General features: G+C 41.4%; 1 protein-coding gene across 2 annotated transcripts in view; it reads left to right on the forward strand.

The window, feature by feature from the left end:
• si:ch73-60h1.1 (calcium/calmodulin-dependent protein kinase type IV) overlaps positions 1 to 23,678 on the forward strand; it is a 45,415-nt gene that overhangs the window by 14,850 nt on the left and 6,887 nt on the right. For both annotated transcript variants that reach the window (XM_038286881.1, XM_038286889.1), the window contains 2 exons: positions 11,143 to 11,233; positions 21,266 to 21,340. In XM_038286881.1, the coding sequence (XP_038142809.1) occupies positions 11,143 to 11,233; positions 21,266 to 21,340 (166 nt within the window). The remainder of the gene's footprint in view (positions 1 to 11,142; positions 11,234 to 21,265; positions 21,341 to 23,678) is intronic.

Consider the following 23,678-nt stretch of genomic DNA (forward strand, 5'->3'; position numbering starts at 1 on the left):
TATGAATGCATTTAAAGTTGTTAATCCCTGGAAGCAGTCGCATAATACAGCAGACAATGTGGAAAAGGAGATAGATGAGAAAGAGAGCTAAACTATTAAGTAAGGCTTTTGGAGGAGCAGTGGTAGCAACGTCTCAGAGCAGAAATTCGAGGTGCAGCATCATAGCCAAATGACCTGTTTCTGTATGACCTCTCAAGTTTCTTTTGAATCATTGTATCTGCCCAAATACTTATTCATTCCAACATTTCTTTGTCCTTTCCAATGTACACCTCCTTCCATGCTGTCCTCCATGTTTGTTTGAATTCTTTTTGCTCCACGCTCTCAGTACAGAGTGACATCATCGTCACAGTAATTCGGGTCACCTGGCTGCTCAAATCCACAGAAAGATCCCCAAAAGAGCTGAACTGTATCAGATTTTAAACACATACAATTGTGCCCCACATTGGATTTAAAATAATATTCTATGACTTTGGCTTCTTTCATTACTGTTCACACAGACATGAAACAATCTTACCTGAATTTTTCTGTGGTTGTTCACATTTCTAATTATATGCGACTTATATGTGATTTTAATGTCCGGCATTTGCAATAGAGTATGTAATGACGTCACAGCTGGCGAGCGTGTTCTGTGTTTAAGGAAGTAAACATGGACATTAGTGCTGGAGCGCATCTTGCAATCCTTCATTTCTTGTCCAATGCCTTCCGCATTTTCGTCTGCAATAGTTGTTGTTTTTCTACCCATTTCTGGGTAGCAAGACACCGAATGGTGACCTTTGTAGAGTAATACTGATGTACAGGTCGAATGAATGCGACCTGGCTGTTCAGACACATTCTGCATTTAAAAACATAGATGAGTGGCCTTGGTTGCTTATGATAAAATCTGATCAGTGTTGTTTAGACTGTCATGAAGAGATCTGAAACAGGTCACATATTGCCAAAAGAATTGGATTTGGGTCACTTCAGGCTGCAGTGTGAGCATAGCCTAAATGCAGCTCTTCTGTAAAGGTTTAAGAGTTTATTCAGAAAACATAATAAATTCCATAAAAAAGTCGGCCAACAAGTCAGGGAATAAGTTGTGAGAAAGAACATCTACAGATTTGAACATCATGGAGAAAGAAGAGACCAAATACTGACCCACTCTGGCACTGAAAACAGATGAGACACACTGAGGGATAGAAAGCTTTAATCCAAACATGAAGAATGCAAATAGTGTGGTTTCTTTGGAGGAGCTGCAGAGATCCAGCCAGGGGAGAGTCTGTTCACTGAATAATCATTGTGGGTATGACAGATTTAGACTTTTTCTGATCATGTTGAACCATTATCTGTTGCTTTGGGGGTCTTATATTACAGCTTCCAAAATCCAGTTGTTCCTGTTTGTTGTTTTTTTTCTTTATCTGTATAGATCCACTTGGTCTCTGTAACTGATTGAGGATTCCTTACTTGCAATTGTTCTAATTATCGGCTCACTGCTCACAGCCACCAGCACGGTTACACCTCTGCAGCTTCTCACCAAACTCCGTCTTCAGACGGGCTGTTTTTAGATGAAATGGTGACAACGTTCCAACAGGTTATTGACACCGTAGCGCGAGTGTGAATAAAACACTTTGTCAACACTCTCCGAGGTGTAAGAGGCAGGATTTTTTTTTTCCAGTGTGATGCAGCCAGACTGCTGTTTTCCACAGAATGCAGAGAGAAGATATGGTTACATGGTTATTTTTTAAGAAAAGATCCACCTGAAACATCCTGAGGCTGCAACAGAAATGCTGAAAGTGAAGGATGATGGATACAGAGCACTTGTTCTTCTGTAGGCGGCAGCCTTCCTTACTCTGATTAGTCACAGGTTCTCGTTTCCAAGCTGAATTAATGAAGCGTCAAAGAGACAGAAAATTGTACTTAAAGGTTAGTATGCAGCAGTTAAATAAAACCAGGCCTTTAGGGATGCAGTCAGTAAACACAGGGAGGAAAAGCTGATTAGTGAGGTTAGTGGTAATCTTCTGCTGATGTGTTCTGTTGCACCTGATGTTTAGCTGATAATGACAGCGGCTGAAAGAGGAGAGAGAGCGCTCTGCGGAAAGCAGCGGCTTCAGGGAAAATTGGCCCTTGGGTGAGATTCTGGATGATTCTGTAACTCTGGGTCAAATTTCAGTAAGAAATAGAAAAAAGGAAATACATGCACCAGAACAACAGCAAACGTTAGAAACTGGAATGAGCTTTTAAATATTATTGGACTGAGCTGTGGATATGTTTCAAACCAGCCTTAATTTGCTGTGCTTCCAAGCTCACAGATTCTCTGTCATCTTTTAAACCAATGTTGATGGATGGGTGGGGAAAAAAGGAGAAAGTGTTTCAAAGCCCGATGAGCTGTTGATAAAGACGACTTTAGCTACATACAGTGAAAAAGAAAAAAAGCTCAGCTTTACAAAGCTCAGATGTTTGATGGCTCCCGCCCACATGGTGCTGCATTTTACGCTGCATTTTGTGTTTTTTTATGTTATTTTAGTTATAAAGAAATTAAGAACATCCTTCTGTCACCATATTTGGGACTTGGACTGATGGATTTGAGTGTTTTGTGATCACTGAAGAGTTTTTTTCGCTGCTGCTGAATCATTTTTTTTCTTACTTTCCCTTTGAGTAGATTCTTCTGTCCTCTTCCATCTTCCCTTCAGCTTTTCCTGTCACCCTTCACTCTCACTTTATCTGACTCACAGGGATTATGCCATCTAGTTTTAAATGATTGACTCATTTCCAACAGTGAAACGGAATAGATGAAGGAATAGATGCTCAAATCTCAAATGTATGCTATAAATGCTTCCCTTTTCCATCTACTGGTGTTACTCTGTTCTTTGCCAGTTGATGCTGACATGCTGCTGCTGAGCTTTTCTAATTGCTTCTGTTTTCTATTGCTATGGTTGTCTGGGTCTTCTGTGCCCTAAAGAAACCTATGGAGGTGATTCTGTTTTTTATTTATTCGTTGTTAGTTTTAACTTGTAATAGCAGAATCATTTCGGTTGTTCACAAACAAAACAACAGTCACACCTCTTCCGCTTTTACAACTTCACAAATCTGCTAATGTGAGTCAAGACTCTGCTTTACAAATCACACTTTATTTTTAGTGCTCCTAATTTTGTCTGATATGTCATCTTGATATGTTTAGCAAAACTATGTGTGAATTGGTGGTAACTGGTGACAGATACAGCAGAGGTTCCTGCAAACTCAATACAATATTGACAAATGCTTTTGAAAGTATATTCTTGCTGATAAGGTGAGGACACTATCCTGTACTGCTGCAGTTGCAATAGTTAGAGTTTAACATTTCTGCAGTTTTCTTCCTAGATGGAAAGAAAGGATGGAAAAAATTAGATTTACTGCGCTGTTCCTTTAACTTTCATTAAGGTGTTGTTCCATTTTTTTAATCTGCTCATTTAGTTTACAGAATGTAGGTTTCCTTTTTATAACTATATTATTGGGAGAGTATGCTCATTATGAGTGTCATTCATACAAGTTCTTTTCTATATGTGAAAGATAGAAATTTATCTACAATTTACAAAGGTTTTGCACCAGAAATAGTTCCTGTATAGGAGTGGAGAACACACACAACACTCGCACAACACAACCAGAACAAGATGAGGTGGAGTTTAGGAAATGAAAATCCAAAAGTATGCAGCATCTATTTATCAGCCAGATCTATTAAATTATTATTTTTTTCATGTTATTGTTCAAATATGCAGTAAGAAATGATATACTGTAGGGTAAACATAACTGCAAGGGAAGACTGCATCATAATTTTATTTGGGATTCAAATTTGTATTAATATTAGTATTTAACAGTACAGCTGTATATTATTCCTTTAAGTGTTTGGCAGCTATACATTATTAAAAGATGTGACATGTATCAGATAATAAATCCATAATTAAAGCAAAGTTAGTCCAAATCATTGCTTTATTTAACACTAGGGTCTCTTCTGTGGTTCTGCTTTGGACACTGGGGTTGAAATGTGTTAAACATAGACATAAAATATTTTTTAAAAGTTACTCTTTTTTTGCAGATTCTTGAGCTTTAGAGCCTAAAATAAAAGCTGAATATCCCAGGTTTTCTATGATAGCGGATAAGGATCTTTAAGATAAATTGAAGGGATTTTGTTTAACTGTTAAAAATAAAACATCCATCCATCCATCCATCCATCCATCCATCCATCCATCCATCCATCCATCCATCCATCCATCCATCCATCCATCCATCCATCTATCCATCCATCCATCCATCCATCCATCCATACTCAACGGGCCACATCTGTCAGGTTTCATTATGTTTAACTATAACTAAACAAATAATAAAGATCTCCTGTCAAAGTTGGTGTTTTCTTTAATCAGAGCCCTCTGGGCTTCAGATACAATTAGGTTAGTTTGATATGTTCTGAAAGTGACAGGCAGAGTTACTTATTAGGAGACAGAGGTTCATGTAGTTAGCTTTCTTGATTTTTTTTTCTTTTTAATAGATTGATTCAAAAAATGGTGCTGAAACTAAAAATAAAAATTAGAAATACAGAATATTATCTGGGTATTTCATAATCAAATAGCATCTATCCCTTTAAAGCCTGATCCAAGAATAAAACAAACAGAAAATTACTTTTTTTTGGTTTGAATTTCTTATTTGCCCTTTTAACAAAATATGTAAAAAGAAAAAACAGAAATACATTTTTGATATTAATAATTTATTACTATGCGATAAGTCAAGATTATTTTTTGTGTAGTCTTCTACTGGCTGTTATGAGGTGTATCTGATTGTGTACAATAGGATTTTGAGCAAAGTTTTTACCATTAAATTGTGCAAAAGGTGTCAGATGCAAAACATTTCAGAAACCGTATGTATCAAATACGATACATTTGGCATTATAGGGCTATAGACTTTGTCCAAATCAGCAGGAGGGCTTGAACCACGGAGGAAGATATCTTTATGGAGGTGAGGATCTGTTGTTTAATCCTCAGGCAGCTCTGGTTATATGTTTAAATATATTTTAAATGTTAATTTATTTAACACCATTGACTTCCCCTGTTTCAGGGGACTTATACTTATTTAGTCTTTCTTTAGCTAAGTTTGTTTTAAACTTTCCAATCATTAATCTGGCTGTACATATGGACCATTCCGATTTGTCATGAACCGAGGAAAGATGGACCCAGTATTCAAGGAGAGACAGTCAGTAGGAAAGTTCAAAACGTTTATTAAATAACAAACAAAAACTAAAGTGGAGCTGTGGCTCATGGATACAGCAGGAGGGGGACGGGGCACCGCCCAATCTCTGACACTCTGGTTTAGCAGTTTATTCCATACCCCTTGAGGGGGGTGCAGTCCAGCCGATGGGCTGACGGCTGACGCGGCTCGCATCATCCAGAGTGTCCCCGTTGCTGCCAAGCTGATCCAGGCCAGTGATACAGGGCAGAACAGGAACAGACAGATCAGACGGGATCCAGATCAGGCAGGAACAGACAGGTGACAGGATCCAGGCTTCCAGGCAATACCAAGCTCCAAGGGCATAGGTTTGATTTCAACTTTGGTAGGGACACTGTTGGTCTGATGTCAGTGGTCCTATGCAAAAATATGCATGCTCGTTTTTTTATGCTTGACGTGAAAATCAGGGTGTATTTCATTTAAAGAGAACAGCAGTATTTCTTGCTACATTTATACAAAATTTATAAGCACTACACACACTAGATGCTGTTTAGTAATGACTGACGCTTTACTGGCTCTGATGAATGAGAAAATAGGACTTTATTTACACTTTGAAAAGGTTTGCATTTGACATTACCTAAGACAGTAGGTAAATCTGTGCCTATTTAACAGAATATAGTCTAAATATGTCTGCTATATGTGGATTTATACTTTTTTGTTTTTTGAAGATATAAAATTGTACAGAGGTAAAACCCACTCTTATCTTTTAAATGTTCTCCTTGTATCATTAAAACAAAGCAAAATAATAGAGTCAAGGGACGCCAAATAAATGTATTGTATTTATATGAGCACTGGAAATAGAAGAGGAACTGACACTGAGCATTCAATATATTAACTTCACTCTACAAGCTCTACATCTAGGCTGTAGTTACTCTGTTTAGCCCATTTCATGTATTTTATTTATGGCTTAAACAATTTATTGGATTAATCAATTATTGAAATAATGTCAACAAATTTAGTAATCGATTGATCATTATGGAGTATCGAGACTCTAAAAGATGTCTTTAGCTCACAGAGCGACCAACTTAGAGCAAGAATTATACCAAAATTGTAAAAAGAAATAAACATTTTCCATTTTAGATAAAACATGTTTTCGTCTGTCAATATTCCCCATTCCAGAACTCCTCTACTGCTGCAACAAAGCTGTATTGTAAATTATAAACATGGCATTCACATTTAATTGTTGGTAGGGACAGGTAGGTCCGTCCAAAGTTTTAGTAAGGACTTGTCCCTATGGTCCCTATGCAAACCTATGCCCATCCCAAGCTCCCAGACAGGTTCGGAATCTGACAGAGTTCAGAAGCGTGGCCAGACGGTCACGCACAGGAGCAGACAGGATCAGGTGCAGACAGGCAGGCTCAGTGGCAGAGGGTAGCCGAGACAGGACATGGAACCAGAACTTGATGCAGGACCTTTAAACTGGTCTCCTCCTTGGAGCCAGGCTTACTGGGATAAAAACTGAACCTCCCCACATATAGAGCCAAAAACCCAGAGGACTCAGCGGGGGAGAAACGGTGGATGATCAGAAGACGAGACAAACACAAAAACCTCTTTCCACTGGCTGCCAGGATCCAGGACATGAACCATGAAATAAAACTGAACAGACAGGCAGACAGAAAACAAATAAACAGACTAACAGAAAGACAAGTAATGATCTGGCTCTGAATGCTCATCCTGAACAGAATATAACCCCGAAGAAACAGGTGAGAGGAATAAATTATAATTGAGGCAGGGAGGGAAAACGGCAGGTGAAGGAAATAACCAATTAAGGAGGAGCAAACAGACCAGATATTGACACGATTAGGAGTTGCTGGCTTATAAATCCATAGACACCCTGCTTAACTTTGGGGTCTAAATTAAAAGGAGATTTATTCAATATGAATTGTGAAGGATCCCACTAAGTCTGTATCTTTCTTACTTGGAGGGAAATTTCCTCACACCGAACTAGAAAAATCAACAAAGCTATTATGAAAACAGATAATTAGTTTAAAGTGTTGACCTGGTCTAAGAAATTCCCAGTCTCTCAGTTCAACATCTGTTGGATGTTCTGAGAAGACAACTTAAGTCTTTGTAAGTTTTTCTGGCTGCTTAAAAGCTTCTGCTTCAGACACCTGGGTGCCAAATATCACAGCAAATAGTCTGAGGTTTGGAAGAGTTCACGCTTAAAAAGGTCAGGGTCATTTTTGTCATTCAAAGGGAAGATTCAGTTCTTATAGCAACACAAAAAAGCTCAATTAAATCCCGTTATCCATTTTTTAAAATCCAATCCCAAATCAAATTATCTTATTGTACTCCATATATGACTATGTCTGCTTTGGTAAACTAGTGATTTCTGTGTGCCTGGTGAAGTATTTGTAAATGTGGGCGTCGCCGCGTCTGGCTTTGGTTGTAAACACCAAAGTTCTTGTAGATGTGGCTGCGTGCAATCGGCTGCAGGTCTCTTATGTAACAGCAGCTTCCATCCTGCTGCCGAACAGATTAAAACAAGAGAGGATTAACACACACAATGACCAGGCCTGCCCCACATTTACTGAACATACGCCTGTTTATGCATGCATGTTTACGTATGTGCATGCCTGTCTTGTTGATGTGTGTGTGTGTGTGTGTGTGTGTGTCTGCGTTGGGATTACTCTGAAGTTGTATTTGTTGTGTCAGATGTGAATGTGGCGTTAATCTGCAGCAGAAGAAACACGCTGTGGTCCCAGAGCACAACATCTTTTTATAGCAGTTCCTCAACATGGAGCCTCCTTCAAGGCACTAATGGAAGTTATGTTTTTTTTCCCCTCTAGGATGAGATCATTAATTAAACTGATGAAAATATTCTTTTGATGCAACCTGGAATTTGATGTTTGCAGGATATTTAAAAGAAATAGGAACAGGGGCAAGCAATTACTAAAGGAACCTCTCATTCAACCAGGTGAACTGTCAACAGGCCAGAAACATAATAAGCCACTAAAGGAGAATAAGTCTCAAATATGCTAAGCCTAATAAGCTTTTAGGAATACAGGAATGGGAGGTTTGAAAACTGTGGGTGTATCTTTAACTGCAGTTAGATAAAAGTTTAACATTTAGCAGTGTACAAAATCATTGTAAAAACCAAAGAAATATCTAAAGATAAAATGGCTCAAGCAAAAAAAAATTGGTTAAATAGAATTGCAAATTCCAGAAAAATGTGTTTTAGAATAATTATTAGTTACAAGAAAACTGACATTTGGTCTGAACTGGAACAAAAATTTTCCAATTCATTCAAGGCAGTTGACGTGACGCCACCTAGCAATCAATCATGGAGACTCTTCAGCAACTGAACAATTAGGAATACCAGTTTATCCCGAAGTTAAATAATCTTCACCTGGAGAAACAGCGGCTCTCTCTTTCTGTAAACGTTATCACGGTTTTTGGACTAGGAACAAGTTACAGACATGGGAATTTTGTTTGAAAAAATATATAGTAAAAAGATAAATGTTATTAATGAGAGCCATGCAGTATAGGCATACTGTGGTGGGAAAAATCTATCTCCAATAATTGCCTTTTCACATATATTGATTTATTAGTGCTGATTTTACATTTACTTACACATAAAAGCATTCATTTGGGTCTCAGAGCTGCAAGGCTACAGGGTGTCTAAGGTAGAGGAGTAGTTTAGGGGAGTGCTGGTCTAGTGGTTAGAGGAGTGCGCTTGTGCTCTGCGAAGGTTGCAAGAACCCGATTCCCTACACTACAGCTTCCAGTCTGGGTTCCTGAGCAAAACCCTTAATCCCTGATTAATTCCCTAACAAACTAGACTTTTTCTCAGGATTTATTCATAACATTTACTGTTATATCCAACTGTCCATAGTTTTTATTTTATTTTATTATTATTAACAACCTTCACAGCTTTTCTTCAGGGTTTAAGTCAGTGAGAGGAACTTTGGTCTAACCAGAACAAGGCAGATCATGGACCTGGAAGGATTTCTATGATTGTCTTGTTCTCTATTTGCAAAGAAGGATAGTAAAGTGCTGACTGAGTGAATTACCATCTGTCTCCTTCATTTAACTGGATTGCATAGTTGAATATTTTTTTTCTCACAACATATACTTACTCTGAGATATTTAGAGCATGAAACATAATATATATATTCCTAACATTGAATGTTAGGATAAGATGTACAGGTCTGCTGCTAAACACAACAGTAATCAGCAGGAGCTGCTGGTTGTTCATTTGTAAGGTTAAAAATTATAATTTTTTCCTTATAAAAACATTGTTTACTTTTGTTAAGTCTGGAAAAGGCTTGTATTGCTTAATTATTTACAAATGCATGTTGAAATAAACTGCACTGAAGGAAATTTGCTGGCAATGGCTCTAAATAATTATACACAGCTTGATCACAGCCTGATCGTACGTGTAATAAAAACATTTTTCATCCTCTCATTTATGTGCTATATTCTCTCACCAACTATTTGTAGCCGCAAAAGGTGTCAGACACAACTCCACTCACTGCCAGCCTGGCTGTGTCCCTTATTATTCTTCCACTGTTCGTGAAAAGTGTGGGCTTTACTGTTGATTTTTCAGTTACTGCCTTGAAATAACTTTTCTGATGATGTAGAAAATAAAGCTGCCTGTTGTCAAAGCCTTAAGATTTGCTCATCAGGCAGAAGGCCTCATTAAATGCCTCAGGTAACGCTGTGCTCTATTATATCGCCATTAAAACTACTTTCCATTTGTCTGAGTTCTGCTTAAACTGGCTTGCATTTCTGCACAGGCGAAGAGACCTTAGAGTTGGTATTGCTTCAATTTCATCCATTTACTGACTTTTCAAGTATCTGTTATCCAGAGCGAGCATGGGGAGACAAAAAAAAAAAAAACTCTCTTAACAGGAAGCCAAAAGGTACTTACTGTATATGTACTTATATGGAAAAAAATAAGTTGGGTACAATAACATTCTAACTCCAATGGCTTTTTTTTTCAAGAAATACTGAAAGCAGCTAAACACAGAAGCACTGGTCTAAGTGTATTCTTTACTGACAGTAAATACAAAGCTAATAGCAGCAATCCGGTAACAAAGAAAAGTAAAAGAAAAACGCAGAAAGAGCTAAAGTTCTGAGTGACACCTAAGAATAGCCTAAGCCACTCTATAAGTTTAATTAAAAAGGAATGTTTTAGGTCTAGTCAACAGGGTTTCTTTGGCTCTCTTAAGAGTGAGCCAAAGACCCGAAAATAAACTTGTAGAAAAATTATGAGCCATTTTAATTCTTATCAGAGCTCTGGCTGCAGAAGTTGAACCAGCAAAATTATTTTTACTTAATGAATTATGTTTCCTAATAATAATAATACTATGAGTGTCCAGCCAACAGAAAGCATTTCAATGAACAAAGCATTGAAAAACAAAAGTCATGACAACCAGAAACTACTGAAGCACCATAGGAGTGGACCAGTTCAGAAAACAGGAGTAAAATGATTATTTCTGCTGCTGAGAACAATTTGGTTGCTTTAAAATAATTAAGAAATTCATATCAGTTATGATTCAATAAAAGCATTCAGGTTTTTAGACCAAAGCAGCTTGTTTAAGTGTTTTTTTAGACACTAAGTGTTAGAAATGATGTAGATTTATGACCATAGTTAACTTTCACACGTTGAGACCTTTACAAAGTGTTTATAACTGATTAAAAGCTTCTCCTCCTGTCTCAACCTTGGTTATTTCCTCTCTGCTCCTGCTGATAAGGAGGCCATCTGTCAGTCCAGAGCTACACTCTGTGTCTACATCCGTCCTGCCAAATCTTCCCGCAGACCTCCATCAACCCAAACATCGCCCCTCACCTGAAGGCATCATCCTCCTCTCTGCTCTGCTCTCTCATTATGTACCTGTCACAGTTCCAGGTAGAATTTAAATGGATTAGCTTTCACAGTGGGCTCCTCCCATGTTTTTCTGTGTGTTTCAGTATTTGCACGGTAACGGCGTTGTTCACCGTGACCTAAAACCAGAGAACCTGCTGTATGCCGACCTGTCACTGGATGCACCACTGAAAATAGGTAACAGACCACACACTCATTCTGCACATGAACGATACTCGGCTAAAAGCAAACCTAAACTTCTAACTCTTTAAAAAATGTCCTGTTAAAGTTCATTGACATTTGTCCGACCATTAATTAAAAACTAACTCAGTAAGCAACATAAGTACTTATAAACCTTTGAAAATAAAACACAGAAAGTAGAAGGTACACAGAAGGTACACAGAAAGTGTACAAACAAACCAGGAGCACCAGTTTGGCCCACAAATGGCCTTCCTCAGATGACATTGAGCATATTGTGGGCTATCTTCAGAATAGAGGCTTTCTGCTGTTTCGGTGAAACATGTACTGTCCTATTGTCTTCAAATTAATGTTTAATCATTATTAGGACCATATATTTAAATATTTTTTACTTGAAGCTCATTTAGAACCCCTTTTTAACCCTTTTTTTCTTTTTAACCCTTGAACTTTGTTCCTCACACACACAGACACAACAGCCTACGGATCCAACACCACTTACACATACTTCTGTCATGATGGGTTACTATAGTTAAGCCCAAGATGCAGAACACATACACGGGAAACTAGGTTAAAAGTCCAAAAGAGTTTATTGCGGAACAAACATGGATATGAAACGGGAACTGGTTCAGGCAGGGGAGCAGGTTCACTGGAGACAGTACTGTGACTGGAGACTGAATGTTAGCAGAGTTCATGAAAGCTAAGCATCTAGCTTAATGCTTAGCATGGCTGCCTAGATCTGAGCTTCCAGCTCAATGCAGAGAACAACAGGGAATTAACACAAAGGATTCTTCTGGTTGAGCTTCCAGCTCACTGCAGGGAACAACAGGGGAAAATCCACATGGGAACCTCTAGGGAAACTCCACAAAGAAGTCGTCAGGTTTCATCCACGTAGGAATCTTCGGGTTGGCTCACCAGGGCAGATTAGCAGGTTAGACTTTCCAAGAGCTTCAGGCTTGAGACTGGTTTCCTGTGATGCAGCTCTCCCACAGCTGCAGACCAGAGACAGGGTTCCAGAGAGGTTGCTCTTCCTGAGCTTCACGAGGAGACAGGTGGTTAAGCTCATCCAGAGCTTCACGAGGAGACAGGAGGTTAAGCTCATCCAGAGCTTCACGAGGAAACAGGAGGTTAAGCTCACCCAGAGCTTCACGAGGAGACAGGATTCCTGTGAGGCACAGATAAAAGAGATTAGAATCTGATCTCAACCTAGAGACAACCAAGACTCAATCTATAACAGAAGGCTCAGGAAGCCAACCAACTAAGATCAACACTGCGGTGTGGAATCAAGGTCTGAAGTCAGCTTATATAGGAGAGGTCTTCTGATGAGAGGATTAGCAACAGGTGTGCAGGAAGGTTCCAGCTCCAGAAGACCCACGGCGCACTCTGCTGGAGACAGAGGGTAGTCTCCAGATCCCCACAGTACTCAACCCTAAGGGAAAAACACAGAGCAGAAGAGGGTCCTCTGCGCCCTCTGGAGGGCAAGCCTGAGGATCCTAACAGTACCCCCCCCTCAAGGGCGGATTCCAGACGCCCCCAGAAAAAGTCCAACAAAAACAAACAAAAAACAACCCACCCAGGGTGGGCGGGGGGGGCACTAAGGCAAGGAGGGCCAGGAACAAAAAACAAAGTCCAGAAAACAAAAAACAACCCACCCAGGGTGGGCGGAGGGGGCACTAAGGCAAGGAGGGCCAGGAACAAAAACCAGAGTCCAGAAAACAAAAAACAACCCACCCAGAGTGGGCGACGGAGGAAACAGGCCAGGAGGGCAAAAACAAAAACAAAGTCCAGAACAAAAAACGATCCACTTACGGTGGACGAAAACAAAAGAAAATCCAAAAATTTTTTTGGGCAACGTCTCTGGTGGCCGGTCATGGGACCGGCAGCGGGACAGAGTCTCAGGTGGCCGGTTGAGGTACCGGCAACAGGGCACAGTCTCAGGTGGCCTACCGTGGGGCCGGCAGCGGAGGCGAGGCAGATGCTCAGGAGGCCGACCACAGGGCAGGAGACGAAGCAGCGTCTTGGGAGGACCACTGCCGGGCCGGAGGCATGGCTGAGGTTCTGGAGGCCGGCCTAGGATCTGGCAACGGAATAGAGTCTTAGGTGGTCGACTGCGGGATCGGAAGCGAAGTCGACACTCTGGGGGTCTGCCGCGGGGCCGGAGGCGAAGCTGACGCTCTGAGGGTCTGCCACGGGGTCGGCGGTGAAGATGACGCTCCGGGGGTCTGCCGCGGGGCCGAAAGCGAAGCCGACACTCCAGGGATCTGCTGCGGGGCCGGAGGCGAAGCTGACGCTCTGGGGGTCTGCCGCGGGACCGGAGGCGAAGCTGATGTTCCGGGGGTCTGCCGCGGGGCCGGAGGCGAAGCAGCTTCTCAGGAGGATGACGCCCAAGCTTTAGCAGGTACCCCCACGGGGTACCCCGTCCTCTCCTCGGCAGCTCAGAAACAGGCTCAGTAGTGACCGCCGACTGCGGCTCTGGAGGAGGCTCTGAGGAGACCGCCGACTGCGGCTCTGGAGGAGGCTCTGAGGAGACCGCCGACTGCGGCTCTGGAGGAGGCTCTGAAGAAACCGCCAACTGCGGCTCTGGAACAGGGTCTGGAACAGGGTCTGGAACTGGGGAGCCCGCCGATTGCTGCTCCGGGTCTGGAACTGGGGAGCCCGCCGATTGCTGCTCCGGGTCTGGAACTGGGGAGCCCGCCGATTGCTGCTCCGGGTCTGGAACAGGGGAGCCCGCCGATTGCTGCTCTGGAGCAGGGGCGCCAGCCGATTGCGGCTCTGAAGCAGGGGCGTCCGCCGATTGCGGCTCTGGAGCAGGGGAGCCCGCCGATTGCGGCTCTGGAGCAGGGGAGACCACCGACAGTGGCTCCACCTCAGGAACATGCGGAACCACCGACTGTGGTTCCGCCTCAGGAGCAGGTGACACCACCGACTGTGGTTCAGCCTCAGGAACTGGGGAGGCCACCGACTGTGGCTCCACCTCAGGGACAGGAGACACCACCGATTGTGGTTCCGTCTCAGGAGCAGGTGACACCACCGACTGTGGTTCAGCCTCAGGAGCAGGTGGGACCACCGACTGTGGTTCCACCTCTGGAACTGGAAGGACCACCGACTGTGGTTCCACCTCAGGAGCTGGGGGGACCACCCATGGAGGCTCAAGTTCAGTCTCTGAGGTTGCTTGAGGCGTCTGTAGAGGACTCTTGGTGGTTTGTGGCCTTTGCTGAGGGACTCTTGGAGGCATTTTTTCACCAACTCCACATTCTGAAGCCCTCTTTAGTTTCAGCTCAGGGGTCTCTGGATGGCACAGGGCAGGCTCAGGGGTCTCTGGACGGCACAGAGCAGGCTCAGGGGTCTCTGGACGGCACAGAACAGGCTCAGGGGTCTCTGGACGGCACAGAGCAGGCTCAGGGGTCTCTGGACGGCACAGAGCAGGCTCAGGGGTCTCTGGACGGCACAAAGCTGACCCAGGGGTCTCTAGACGGCACAGAGCTGACTTAAGGCGACGCCGTTTCTTACGCCGAGGGGTCTTGGGAGCTAAGCTAGCAGGTGTATTGATAGAATCCGACGATAAATTAACCGGTTGAGAAATAAGAATTCCAGAATGGATTACAGGGTCTGGGGCTAACAAATCAGGCATGGGGTCAGGTTCAAAACAAACTGGGTTATTTTCTGGTCTTGGAGCTGGATGTGGTGGCTCGAAGGGGAAGATATCCTCCCTATCCCCATAAAAATAATCCCAGAGATCAGACTCATGGATGTGGGGAGCTAGATAATCAGGCGAGGGAAAAGGTCTAGAAACCACGGTGACGGGTTCAGGTGTCTGGTCAGGCTGTACGGCTCTGGGTCTAGTTTGCAGTTCAATATCTAAACCGACTGCTAGCTCTATGAGATCCTCACGGGTATCTGGCTCAACATAAAAACTTAGCTTGTTTCTGACCGGTTCATTTAGAGCTTGGAGAAACGCGGTCATAAGTGCAGACTCGTTCCACCCAGAAACGGCTGCTTTACTCTGGAACTCGGAAGAAAACTCTGCAACAGACCTATTACCCTGTTTAATTTTCAGAAGGTTGCCGGAAACGGAGCACTTAGAGAACTGACTAAAAGTTCTTTCAAACTCCCGGATGAACGTTTCATAGTAACAGTTAAATCTAGACTTTGACGGGAATCTGGTCTCTGCCCATTCAAGGGCTTCACCGGACAGAAAAGACACAACAAAAGCTATCCTATCCCTATCATACAGGAAATCTGACTCATAAAATTGAAAAAATAACCGACACTGAAATAGAAAAGACTTGAGCTTACTTGGATTACCGGAAAACCTCTCAGGCAGAGAAGGACCGGGTGACGAGAACGACGGGCTGTGTTCTGACCGGAAAGGAGGGTTATTATCTTGACTTGTAAGTGACGTCACTGCCGGTGACCTAGGAAATGGAAGTGGATTCGGGGCAGGACGAGCCGCTGACGTGGTGTTAGCATTGTAGAAGTGGTTAGCGAATTTTAACTGTAACTCACGGAGGGTTTGTGCATGTTCATGAATCTGAGCGTCCCTTTTCTTAGTCCAACGACGGAGGTGATCTGCTGGGCTTTGGGTCTGGCCGCAGTGTTCTGTCATGATGGGTTACTATAGTTAAGCCCAAGATGCAGAACACATACACGGGAAACTGGGTTAAAAGTCCAAAAGAGTTTATTGCGGAACAAACATGGATATGAAACCGGAACTGGTTCAGGCAGGGGAGCAGGTTCACTGGAGACAGTACTGTGACTGGAGACTGAATGTTAGCAGAGTTCATGAAAGCTAAGCATCTAGCTTAATGCTTAGCATGGCTGCCTAGATCTGAGCTTCCAGCTCACTGCAGAGAACAACAGGGAATTAACACAAAGGATTCTTCTGGTTGAGCTTCCAGCTCACTGCAGGGAACAACAGGGGAAAATCCACATGGGAACCTCTAGGGAAACTCCACAAAGAAGTCGTCAGGTTTCATCCACGTAGGAATCTTCGGGTTGGCTCACCAGGGCAGATTAGCAGGTTATACTTTCCAAGAGCTTCAGGCTTGAGACTGGTTTCCTGTGATGCAGCTCTCCCAGAGCTGCAGACCAGAGACAGGGTTCCAGAGAGGTTGCTCTTCCTGAGCTTCACGAGGAGACAGGTGGTTAAGCTCATCCAGAGCTTCACGAGGAAACAGGAGGTTAAGCTCATCCAGAGCTTCACGAGGAGACAGGAGGTTAAGCTCACCCAGAGCTTCACGAGGAGACAGGAGGTTAAGCTTATCCAGAGCTTCACAAAGAGACAGGATTCCTGTGAGGCACAGATAAAGGAGAGATTAGAATCTGATCTCAACCTAGAGACAACCAAGACTCAATCTATAACAGAAGGCTCAGGAAGCTAACCAACTAAGATCAACACTGCGGCGTGGAATCAAGGTCCGAAGTCAGCTTATATAGGAGAGGTCTTCTGATGAGAGGATTAGCAACAGGTGTGCAGGAAGGTTCCAGCTCCAGAAGACCCACGGCGCACTCTGCTGGAGACAGAGGGTAGTCTCCAGATCCCCACAGTACTCAACCCTAAGGGAAAAACACAGAGCAGAAGAGGATCCTCGGCGCCCTCTGGAGGGCAAGCCTGAGGATCCTAACAACTTCTCAACTATCTTCTCAACTATTGCTGTATATAATCCGTATTCTTTTATCTGCTATTGCCTGTCATTATTCATCCTGTATTATAACCCCACTACTATATACACGCACCGGCCACTTTATTAGGTACACCTGTCCAACTGCTCGTTAACACTTAATTTCTAAGCAGCCAATCACATGGCAGAAACTCAGTGCATTTAGGCATGTAGACATGGTCAAGACAATCTCCTGCAGTTCAAACCGAGCATCAGTATGGGGAAGAAAGGTGATTTGAGTGACTTTGAACGTGGCATGATTGTTGGTGCCAGAAGGGCTGGTCTGAGTATTTCAGAAACTGCTGATCTACTGGGATTTTCACGCACAACCATCTCTAGGGTTTACAGAAAATGGTCCGAAAAAGAAAAAACATCCAGTGAGCGGCAGTTCTGTGGGCGGAAATGCCTTGTTGATGCTAGAGGTCAGAGGAGAATGGCCAGACTGGTTCGAGCTGATAGAAGGGCAACAGTGACTCAAATAACCACCCGTTACAACCAAGGTGGGCAGAAGAGCATCTCTGAACGCACAGTACGTCGAACTTTGAGGCAGATGGGCTACAGCAGCAGAAGACCACACCGGGTGCCACTCCTTTCAGCTAAGAACAGGAAACTGAGGCTACAATTTGCACAAGCTCATCGAAATTGGACAATAGAAGATTGGAAAAACGTTGCCTGGTCTGATGAGTCTCGATTTCTGCTGCGACATTCGAATGGTAGGGTCAGAATTTGGCGTCTACAACATGAAAGCATGGATCCATCCTGCCTTGTATCAACGGTTCAGGCTGGTGGTGGTGGTGTCATGGTGTGGGGAATATTTTCTTGGCACTCTTTGGGCCCCTTGGTACCAATTGAGCATTGTTGCAACGCCACAGCCTACCTGAGTATTGTTGCTGACCATGTCCATCCCTTTATGACCACAATGTACCCAACTTCTGATGGCTACTTTCAGCAGGATAATGCGCCATGTCATAAAGCTGGAATCATCTCAGACTGGTTTCTTGAACATGACAATGAGTTCACTGTACTCAAATGGCCTCCACAGTCACCAGATCTCAATCCAATAGAGCATCTTTGGGATGTGGTGGAACGGGAGATTCGCATCATGGATGTGCAGGCAACAAATCTGCGGCAACTGTGTGATGCCATCATGTCAATATGGACCAAACTCCCTGAGGAATGCTTCCAGCACCTTGTTGAATCTATGCCATGAAGAAATGAGGCAGTTCTAAAGGCAAAAGGGGGTCCAACCCGTTACTAGCATGGGGTACCTAATAAAGTGGCCGGTGAGTGTATATATATATATATATATATATATATATATATATATATATATATATATATATATATATATATATATATATATATATATATATATATATATAAATATATATTTATATATAAATATAATCAATATATATCCTAACTTTGCTGTATAATCTGTATATAGCTTCCATATAGCCTCTTACAATTACTCTCTGTTTATACATACCATTTATAGTCCATGCATATATAGTCTCTGTACACATGTAAATAAATATTTATATCCTGTATAGCAATTCTGGATAGATGCAAACTTCATATCGTTGCTTTGTACTCATGACATTGTAATGACAATAAAGTTAAATTCTATTCTATTGTTTTCTGTATATTACATGGAGATGTAGTCTTAGCAACATTAGCAGTTTTACATAGTTTGTTTACCATTGTTTCCCGGCTTACACAATAAATTATAAAAAGTAAAGTAGTTACACTTACCGATTGCACTGCAGGTGAGTACCTGATTGTTGGAATGGCCTTGATACCATTTTTGCCTAGTTATTCATCTAAGTTAGTAAAACATTAGATGCAAACTGTGCAGCACAAACATGAATAGCCTCATAGAGAGTCAGTGGAACATTGTTGTCAAAGATTAATTTTATCCATTGATCCCTGGTAGTTAGGTCAACAGGCAAAATGAAAACATTTTCTTGTATATACTTGCAATAAACAACGGAGCATTTGATATAAGGGCAATATTTAGACATCCTTAGTTTTCGTCGGTAATGGCAGCAACTCACATCACTCCTTCAGAGACGGTCCTTGCTTATGTTATCACCCTGACATTACTGATGTCAATAGGTTAGCAAAACCAAAATCTCATGTTTTTGAGAGCATACTCTTGTGGGTTTCCCAGATTGAATCCCTACCTCTGGCTCCATCAAAAGTATCTAGACCATAATTGGTGGCCAGCTGACCCTAAAAGATTACTCAGTTGCTCAATGATGCCAATTTGCACTGCCTAACTCAACAAAGATAAGCATGAACCAATGTCCCACCCAGATTCTTATTATCTTATCAGTATCTTCCCCCTTGATTACTACAACATCCTTATAACTGGTCACCTAACCAGTGCTGTGAAACCTGTGGAGCATAGCAGAGCATTTGGTCTACAAACACCCTTAAAGAAAATGCCCCCCCTCTGTTTATTGACTTCAATTGGCTACACTTAGCGCCTGTGCTATAAATCAGGACATTGATGTTAGCCTACAAAGCTCTCTGTGGGAGATTCCCCATCTACTTTCATGCTCTCATAAAAGAGTAACAACTCGGTCATTGGACGGCTTGCATTGCCTACTCATGCTAAAAAAATCAAGTGTTTTTGAGCAATGGTGGAATGAGCTACTGAGTGCTACCAGAACATGAAGCATATCTGTATATCTCTAATGACTTCTTGATGCCTCAGCTCTTCAAAGGGCACCTGGCACCTATCCTGTACTTCGCTAGTTCCCCCCCCCCCCCACTCCGCACCTCAGAACTACCCTCTATACCAGGGGTTTTCAAAGTGGGTGCCGTGGCACCTAGGGGTACCGCGAGGTCACTACAGGGGTGCCGCAGGATTTTTTCATAGATTATATTAATAGTTTTTTATTGAATGTACATTTTACATTTTAACAATTTTGTAAATTTATTTTGATGTAAGCAAATATATTCTAAGACGAGGGGCTTCATTTTATGTTTTCTTTACTACTTTGAAAAAATGACAGAAAAATTATTATTATCAAATAATGTCAAATAATCATTTTCAGTTTAGGGGTACCACGGCTGGGTGGAAAAATGCGTAGGGGTACCTTGAGCCAAAAAAGTTTGGGAACCACTGCTCTATACCTACCCTTTATATTTATGTCACCTTTGACAGAACCTTAGTGGTCTCCCCTCAAGTAGCTTATGGTTAGCTTTGATATTACAGTAATTGCAGTGCTATATCATAATTTGTAGTCTGTTTGGCTAAAAGTGTCTGATTAGACATTGAAGTTATTACAAATTTGAACAAAATCTTAGGTTTTATGCATTTTTTAAGTCCTGAAGTGTGTATTGGGGCTTGGAAACACTGCAATTCTAAGCTGTTAGTTGGCTAATTAACCTTTTTCCCATGTTAAATGCACTCTTAGATGTCATCAGATGAAACAAAACAGCTCTTGTATGTTTCCTATCATTTTGATGCTTGTTTACTTTTTGAAATTTGACCTAAATGTCAATAAGCCCTCAAAACATTCTGTTAGTGCGTACAAAATGTTGTAATGCATGAATTAATGGTTTGTAATATTTCACATTTAACGCCAGTAAGCTGGATGGTTAAATATCCTTTGAAAAGCAATTTGGTGGTGTGCAGGTGGCGCAGTGGTGCGGAGGCCTTAGTCCTCGACCCGGGTTCAGCTCCGGCCTGTGGTCTGCCCCTCTCTCAGCCTACTGTCGAAAAAACGAGCCACTAGTGTCACAAAAACTGAAAAAAAGAACAAAAAGCATTTTGGTGCATTTTCATATGGATAATAAATGTGTCATGTTTTTAGATAAAGGAATATGGAAGCAGCAAGGTGTAGTAGAAACCTGCTTATATGAAAATCAAGTAAAAGTAGAATAAGATACAATAGACAGGAGGAAAACTCTCCATTGTTTTAGGTAGCAATCCATGAGATTATGTAGTGATAGTGCTCAAACATGTCTAAAAATAACAGAACTCTCACAGCTCTTACCAAAACCGTTAAATAATTAACATCCTGCTTGCTTTAATCTGTCTGAGGAGCAGAAGCTCTTACAGAAAGCTTGTTTTAGTGCCGCCCCACCGGCTCTTTGGTGGCTCATTATTTTCAGAGAAGCCTCTCTGCCTCCAGATGGCCAGCGAGCCCCTGGCTAACCACTACAGATGGACAAGTGAGAATGCTCTCTACCAAACACCTTTCATTTAGTTCACAGAGCATCCTGCAGAGAAACACATTCTCCTCCACCTCCACAGCCTCAGCCGCTGCGTTTGTCTTAAAATAGAAACAGCAGAAAATCATTTCAACTTTAAAAAACATGTTGTGACTCAGTTTGGTCTAAATGTTTTCATGTTTTACAGCCGACTTTGGTCTTTCCAAAATCATCGATGATCAGGTCACTATGAAGACAGTCTGTGGTACTCCGGGGTACTGCGGTAAGTAAAATACACTGGGCAGCAGATGTACACGCAGAACTACGTGTGAGGCATCATTAGGGTTAAATGTAAAGAACTGTTTAGAGAAAGGATATATATATATATATATATATATATATATATATATATATATATATATATATATATATATATATATATATATATATATATATATATATATATATATATATGTATATATATATTATGAAATAACTCTATTTTATGGTTGGTTATACTTTTACCAATGTAGGCTGAATCATTTAAGGTTAACAATCAATATGTAGAAGCAGAAGTAATACGGTACAGAAGTGTAAGAGCCCTTTAAAATTCATCTATCCATTCATCCATCTTCTATACCTGCTGATTGCTCACCATGCTCTGGGGGTTAATGACTCACCAACTCCAGCAATCAATGGACGAGAGGCAGCGGGACACTTCAGACAAACATATATGCACAAATACAGGTATATCAAAGGACATTGGTGTCCAAAGTCAGTCCTTAAAGGCTGATGTCCTGCAGCTTTTGGATACATCCCAAATTCCCAATACAAAAGGCTGAACTACATCATCCTGATCTTAAGGTCTGTTAAGTCCCATTAATGAACTAATTATGTGATTCAGGTGAGTTGATTTGGAGACTGAAAGTGTTTATTGGTTAATCAATTATCGAAATAATCATCAACTAATTTATTAATCGATTAATGATTAAATATAGAAAAGAGACTCTAAAACATGCCTTTAGTTGACAGAGCAGCCCAATTAGAGCAGTAATTATACAAAATTACACATTACATTTGCATGTAAGATAAAAAAAAAACATCTGTCTGTCAATATGCTCCAATCAGAACTCCTCAAGTGGAAAAATGTTTGTTTTACCTGTTTTAATCCTATAAAAAAACTTCTTCAAGGAACCTTTTCCTGTCCGATTAATCAAAAAAATAATCAAAAGATTAATTATTTATCACAATAATTGTTAGTTTCAGCCTTAGATATGTCAAAAAAGATCAGCAGATATCAGCCCTCAATCAATTATGTATTTTAGCCTGGTTTGTGGATGATTCTGATAAAACTATTGAGGTCTGGAAGCAAGCATCATGTCTTGTGTAGCACAATGCAGATAATGTTTGTCATAGTTGCTGCTTTTCACAATGTAGGAACAGGTAAGGAAATGGATCAGTGACCAATACTAAAAGGAATATGTTTGATTAGAAGGGATGTCCAAATTCTGACTATCAGGAGTACCGTCCTGCATATTATAGATGCATTCCATCTCTTAACAGACACAATTCAACATCTGAGCTAAGCCTGATGATTGTATGTTGTATATGTATGTCTAATAAATTGCAGTTTTTTTTTTGTTTTATTTTAGATTAAATTTTAAATGAGAAATTGTAAAATGTCTATGGTTTAAGTTAAAACCTAAGGACAAAAATGCCAGGATATGGTTGAGGTTTGAGGACCCAAATGCAGAGGCAGGGAGGCAGAGGTGAGTTTCTTGATGATTTAATGAAGTGAAAACAAACAACTGAGGCAGGAATCCAAAAATCAAACATGAAAACTAAGTCAAACAAACCAGAAACCATGGAGACATGTGGGAGAAAACAATCACGAGGAGGAAGACTCAGAGAGACGGAGTTGGAGGAAGTTAGACGAGGAGCCAGCGCTGAAGAACTGCACAGAGGGTGTATTTATGGGAGACTGAAACAAAGAGAGGGCTAACGAGCAGATTGGGAGCAGGTGTGAACGGAACAGAACATGAAAGGAGCTAGGGAAAAAGGAGAACACACGAGGGCAGCAGAGGGCAACAAATAAAAACCTGAAAACTGAAAATAACCAGAGTAAGTAAAACTGAATACTCAAAAGAAAACATAACAGAACCAGAACTGTGACAAAAATATCCACTACTTGTATCTCTCACCTACAATACAGAACGTTATAGCCAGGGGAAAGAAGTCCCAAAAGTCCATGCAACTTATGAGAATGTATTTATTTCATTATTAAAAATTCCAAACTTTAGGGGAAAGATGGGTTTTCACTAGTAATTGGGGAAATTGAGTTGTGAGCATCTTTAAAAAATAAATGTCAGGGAAGTGACCCATGGGGATTGGTTAAATGCAGAGTGAATTTCATTGCTCTGTACTCGTGACAGTGTAATGACAATAAAAAGCTGGAAAAAAAACGGAAAAAAAATGATAGAAGCTTGTTAAGTATCTCAATTGGGTCCTCAGCAGATCCCAGTTCTATTTTACTGGCATAAGAAATAAAAAATATTTTCATGAATCCCTTGCAATGCATTCGTAGACCACTACCCCCACCCCATATATATATATATATATAT

This window comes from Cyprinodon tularosa, unplaced genomic scaffold (genome assembly GCF_016077235.1).
Source record: "Cyprinodon tularosa strain WSP-4 unplaced genomic scaffold, ASM1607723v1 ctg106, whole genome shotgun sequence".
Lineage (NCBI taxonomy): Eukaryota > Metazoa > Chordata > Actinopteri > Cyprinodontiformes > Cyprinodontidae > Cyprinodon > Cyprinodon tularosa.